General features: G+C 40.8%; 1 protein-coding gene across 1 annotated transcript; it reads right to left on the reverse strand.

Moving 5' to 3' along the window:
- Positions 1 to 402: 402 nt before the first annotated feature.
- Positions 403 to 4020, reverse strand: LOC133632336 (gastrula zinc finger protein XlCGF17.1-like). Its single transcript, XM_062024718.1, has one exon. It carries the CDS (start codon positions 3684 to 3686, stop codon positions 2535 to 2537), a length of 1152 nt encoding a protein of 383 aa, XP_061880702.1. The 5' UTR covers positions 3687 to 4020; the 3' UTR covers positions 403 to 2534.
- Between the last annotated feature and the right edge of the window lie 1980 nt (positions 4021 to 6000).

Consider the following 6000-nt stretch of genomic DNA (forward strand, 5'->3'; position numbering starts at 1 on the left):
TAAACACATTACTGTCTGAGCATATAAGATATTCAATTGTGTTACATCGCAATTTATTATATTGAAATTAGCCATGTGATTAAGATGGGCACGGTCTGACCAATCACAAGTCAGTAGGAGCTGCTTTGTTCTCGTGTTTGGAGAAAGCGGAAGAGCGATTGTCAGCCTGACATTGATGTGTCTCTGAGAACTGAACACATTTTTATAACTTATAACAAAATGTGTTTATACAGTAACCTGCTCACATGAGTCACATTACAGCAGGGGTGTCAAACTCATTTTAGCTCAGGGCCGCATGGAGGAAAATCTATTTCCACGTGGGCGGGACGGGTAAAATCATAGCATGATAACTTAAAAATACGACTACGACAACTTCAGATTATTTTCTTTATTTTACTTCGGCCCAAAATAGAACTAGCACATTCTGAAAATGTACATATCACAAATAATCCTCTTGACAAAATACTTCAAGTTAGTTAAACATTTAGAGGAAAAAAATGGTGCATTTTCAAAACACCTTGAAGAACACAATGAAATTAGACTTAATCTCAGTGTTTCTATTAAACTTTAAGTCACAACCCATCTAGGATTGAACAAAAAACAAAATAAAGCATGAATAAAAACTATTCTATGTATCAACTACCTCATTTGTCATTTCCACATACCGTATTTCCTTGAATTGCCGCCGGATATATAGTATGCGCCTGCCTAGAATTACCGCGGGGTCAAACTCGTTTCGCAAAGTAATTAGCACATGCTTAGCATTACCGCCGGCTCAGGAGTAACGCTGGGTCAAACTCGTTTCGCAAAATATTATTTTTATTAGCGCATGTCTAGAATTTCCGCCGGGTCAAACTCGTCACGTCACGAGTGACACTTCACCTGTCATCATTTTCAAAATGGAGGAGGCTGATTTCAATCATTTAAAATCACATAAATGGAAGAAGATTAAAAGCTATTCAGTAGGATTCAAGGTCCAAGCTCTTGAATATGCTAAAAAGAACAGTAATCAGCTATGTTTTATTAATATACCGTAGCTGCGTGTGTCAAATATGAGTCATTAAATGACTCCCGCCTCCTGGTGGTAGAGGGCGCTAGTGATCCTTCTTGCGACTACTCGGCTGCAGAAGAAGTGACAACAAGCAGCAACAGTTAGCAGCGATCGATTATTTTTTCCTCTCGCCTGGCCTTTTAACATGGACGATTACATATCTAAAATAAAACAGTTTTCTAAACTGGACTTTCAATCGAAGCAGGAGGTAATAATTAAAGGAATATCTCCATCGAGACAGAGAGACTTTTAAAACTGAAGAAAGATAAGGAAGACTTCTATAAACAAGTTATCGATGCTTTTGTTCAGAAGGAGCTGCGCATGGACTTCATTTATAAGTAAACGTAAGACCATAATAAAGTTTTTTTTAATAAATGTGCTTTTCATGATGGTATCCTTACATCACACTCAAATTTATAAGCGCAGGCCTGAATTTACCGCATGCCTTTGGTGAGCGCCGGAGTGAGAAGAGGTTTTAAATTAATTACCGCCCTGGCGCTAATTCAAGGAAATACGATATTAATCCTCTGCTAACTCAACAAACCATACAAACTGAGGTAGAAACTATTCAAGAGTGTTGAGTTACTTCCTGTCTTCTAGACATAATGTGTATTGATAGAAAAATAAAAGCTGTGCAATGTGTGAACAATTTCAACAAAGCACAAATAAAAAGTGAAAAGACTGACAGTATTGCAGTAAATCACACACTGTTCACTTTCTTTACATTTGCACAGAAGACAATCATTTTCACAGAACTATATCAGTGTGCAGTGTCTCATGCTGCATTTTAAGTGGGGTTACTGATTGCTTATTTTACTCCTGTTTTATGTTGGGTGGAGGGGGAGGAGTCACAGCCCCGCTTTACCGTGTACCTCTTGCTTGATATACTTGCTATGCTATTTGCTTGCCTAACAGAATTGCTATTGCGACATCCAGTGGAGACAATTAGAACAGCAGTTTCTTTCATTAAAAATGCAGCTGAATTTTACACTTCGCAAACTCATCTCACGGGCCGGATTGAACCTGTTATGCCCGAATGTCGAGGGAGGTGGGGGTTGGATTGTGGGTGTTAATGTTCATATGTCTCTGATTTGCACATCAATTAGTCTGAGGAGTAAAAGTTGGCACTTGGTTATGCAAACAGTTACCCAGCATCTCAATGTCAGTTTTGATACATCTCAACTTTGCAGTGAAAAAGGGTGTAGTGCAGGTTTTTGAGCGTGCACAAACTTGACACATGAGGCCCCAGGTCCCTGGACTGAAGAAGGAGTAACCAAGCACTTGAAGCATCATCTATCTTACTGTTCATGAAGGTTTCAGATACAGAGAAGACATGGGGTCATGAGTGGATAAGATTATGCTCCAAATAATCCAAGTTTGTATGAATACCTCAGATATTTGTGAAAGAAGCAGTGAGGAGGTCCTGGGTAGGGTGGATGTCACCACATATGAGCAACATACCACAAACTAAACAGCTAATTGGTTATTTTCCCTTGTGTGTTCTTATGTGTTTTACTGCATCTGCATTACGTGGGAACCTTTTACAGCACACTGAACAACTAAATGGTTTTTCACCTGTGTGTGTTCTCATGTGTCGACACAAAGAGCTGTTACAAAGAAAGCATTTGCCACAAACTGAACAACTAAATGGTTTTTCTCCAGTGTGTGTTCTCATGTGTTTTACTGCGTCTGCATTACGTGGGAACCTTTTAGAGCACACTGAACAACTAAATGATTTTTCTCCAGTGTGTGTTCTCATGTGTCGACACAAAGAGCTGTTACAAAGAAAGCATTTGCCACAAACTGAACAACTAAATGGTTTTTCACCTGTGTGTGTTCTCATGTGTGTTGTCAAACTTGTCTTAACAGAACAGCTTTTGCCACAAACTGAACAACTAAATGGTTTTTCACCTATGTGCGTTTTCATGTGTTGAGTCAAATGGCTATTTCGAGAAAAGCTTTTGCCACAAACTGAACAATAAAAAGGTTTTTCACCTATGTGTGTTTTCATGTGTTGAGTCAAATGGCTATTTCGAGAAAAGCTTTTATCACAAACTGAACAATGAAATGTTTTTTCACCTGTGTGTGTTCTCATGTGTTCAGTCAAATGGCTATTTCGAGAAAAGCTTTTGTCACAAACTGAACAATTAAGTGGTTTTTCACCTGTGTGTGTTCTCATGTGTTGAGTCAAACTGCTTTTAACAGAAAAGCTTTTGCCACAAACTGAACAATTAAATGGTTTTTCACCTGTGTGTGTTCTCATGTGTTCAGTCAAAATGCTTTTAAGAGAAAAGCTTTTGCCACAAACTGAACAATTAAATGGTTTTTCTCCTGTGTGTGTTCTCGTGTGTCGAGTCAAAATGCCATTTAGAGAAAAGCTTTTGCCACAAACTGAACAATTAAATGGTTTTTCTCCTGTGTGTGTTCTCGTGTGTCGAGTCAAAATGCCATTTAGAGAAAAGCTTTTGCCACACACTGAACAATTAAAAGGTTTTTCTCCTGTGTGTGTTCTCATGTGTCGAGTCAAACTGCTCTTTTTAGTAAAACTTTGACCACAAACTGAGCAGCTCAAACATGTTTTACCTCTCTTCTTTGTAGAGCATTCAGAGTATTTGTTGTCAGTGTGAGTCCTCATATGACCATCACAGTCTTTATCGCTGCTCAAAGGTTCTTCAACCTCGTCTTCAGCCTCACTATCTGATAGTGGAGCTAAGAGGTTGTCTACTTGTGGTTTCTCTTCATCATCTTCAGTCTTCTCTTCATCATCTTCAGTCTTCACAGAGAGAATACTCAGTGGAAACTTGGTGTAATCAGCTTCCTCTCGTCCTAGAAGACACTCTCCCTCCTGAGTGATGCAGAGTTCCTCCTCTTCCTTTTTAATGCAGGGTGGTTGTGGAGTCTCCTGCTTCAAAGTGGAGCTCCCCCCTAACTGAGGGGAAACTTCTTCTGGATTACCGATCAGCTGCTGGACGTCTGCAAGACACAAACAACAAAAACACACTTTCTTCTATGTACTGTATGTGTGTGTAGTAGGGTTGTACAGTATACTGCTACTAATAAAGTATCGTGGTACTAATCAATTGAAATCGGTACTATACCACCTTTGAAAAGTACCGGTACCGTTCTTTCACCTGAATGCCGCTGTGTGGCGGTGACTACAGAGCCGAGGCGCATGATGTTGAGTGTGTCAAAACGCACACACAAAGTGCATACAAGCAATAACATGGTGGAGAGGAAGAAAGGCAACAAAGGACAATTCTACTGGTTAATAAAGAGGGTGCGTGAAGTGCAATATGGAGGTATTTGGGCTTCTAAACTAACAATAAAGGTGACACTTTAAACAGGGAGCCGCGGCTCTGCAAGGGTTGCTTTACACCTTTCCTGTTTGTGGGCTCCCAGACCGTGGTCGAGGAGCGCAGGGGAGACGTTCCCTCTAGGGCCCATGTTGTGTCGGGGGTAACACTGGGTCCATAAAGCTCCGCTCTTTGGTCGGAAGGACGAGGCCGTCGATTAGTTACAACTTGCTCACTTTATTTATTATTTCCACAGGGCACAACCGGACATCCACCATGCTATTAACACTCCTGCACATACTACCACTACCTCTCCTTACTCGCCCGCTCACTCACTGACGCCCGCTCACTCACTGACGTCACTCAGACAACACGTTGACATTCTCACAAACACACATACTACTCTCATAAGTTAACCAGCTCCCCTGCTGTGCACATGTACAAAACCCAAAAGCAGTGAAGTTGTCACGTTGTGTAAATGGTAAATAGAAAGAGAATACAACAAATCCTTTTCAACTTATATTCAATTGAATAGACTGCAAAGACAAGATATTTAATGTCCGAACTGAGAAACATTTTTTTTGCAAATAATCATTGAATCAGAATTTAATGGCAGCAACACATTGCAAAAAAGTTGGCACGGGGGCATTTTTACCACTGTGTTACATGGCCTTTCCTTTTAACAACACTCAGTAAAGGTTTGGGAACTGAGGAGACACATTTTTGAAGCTTCTCAGGTGGAATTCTTTCCCATTCTTGCTTGATGTACAGCTTAAGTTGTTCAACAGTCCGGGGGTCTCCCTTGTGCTATTTTAGGCTTCTTAATGCACCACACATTTTCAATGGGAGACAGGTCTGGACTACAAGCTGGCCAGTCTAGTACCCGCACTCTTTTACTACAAAGCCACGCTGTTAGAACACGTGGCTTGGCATTGTCTTGCTGAAATAAGCAGGGGCGTCCATGATAACGTTGCTTGGATGGCAACATATGTTGCTCCAAAACCTGCATGTACCTTTCAGCATTAATGGTGCCTTCACAGATGTGTAAGTTACCCATGTCTTGGGCACTAATACACCCCCATACCATCACAGATGCTGGCTTTTGAACTTTGCGCCAAGAACAATCAGGATGGTTCTTTTCCTCTTTGTTCGACGTCCACAGTTTCCAAAACCAATTTGAAATGTGGACTCGTCAGACCACAGAACACTTTTACACTTTGCATCAGTCCATCTTAGATGAGCTCGGGCCCAGAGAAGCCGGCGGCATTTCTGGGTGTTGTTGATAAATGGTTTTTGCTGTGTTTCTGGGTGTTGTTGATAAATGGCTTTTGCTGTGCACAGTAGGGTTTTAACTTGCACTTACAGACTGTAATTACAACTGCAGTTACTGACAGTGGTTTTCTGAAGTGTTCCTGAGCCCATGTGGTGATATCCTTTACACACTGATAACAGTTTTTGACGCAATACCGCCTGAAGGATCCAAGGTCACGGGCATTCAATGTTACGTGCAGTGATTTCTCCAGATTCTCTGAACCTTTTGATGATATTATAGACCTTAGATGGTGAAATCCCTAAATTCTCTGCAATAGCTGGTTGAGCAATGTTGTTCCTAAACTGTTCAACAATTTGCTCACATATTTGTTGTCAAAGTGGTGA

This window comes from Entelurus aequoreus, linkage group LG17, assembly GCF_033978785.1.
Source record: "Entelurus aequoreus isolate RoL-2023_Sb linkage group LG17, RoL_Eaeq_v1.1, whole genome shotgun sequence".
Taxonomy (NCBI): domain Eukaryota; kingdom Metazoa; phylum Chordata; class Actinopteri; order Syngnathiformes; family Syngnathidae; genus Entelurus; species Entelurus aequoreus.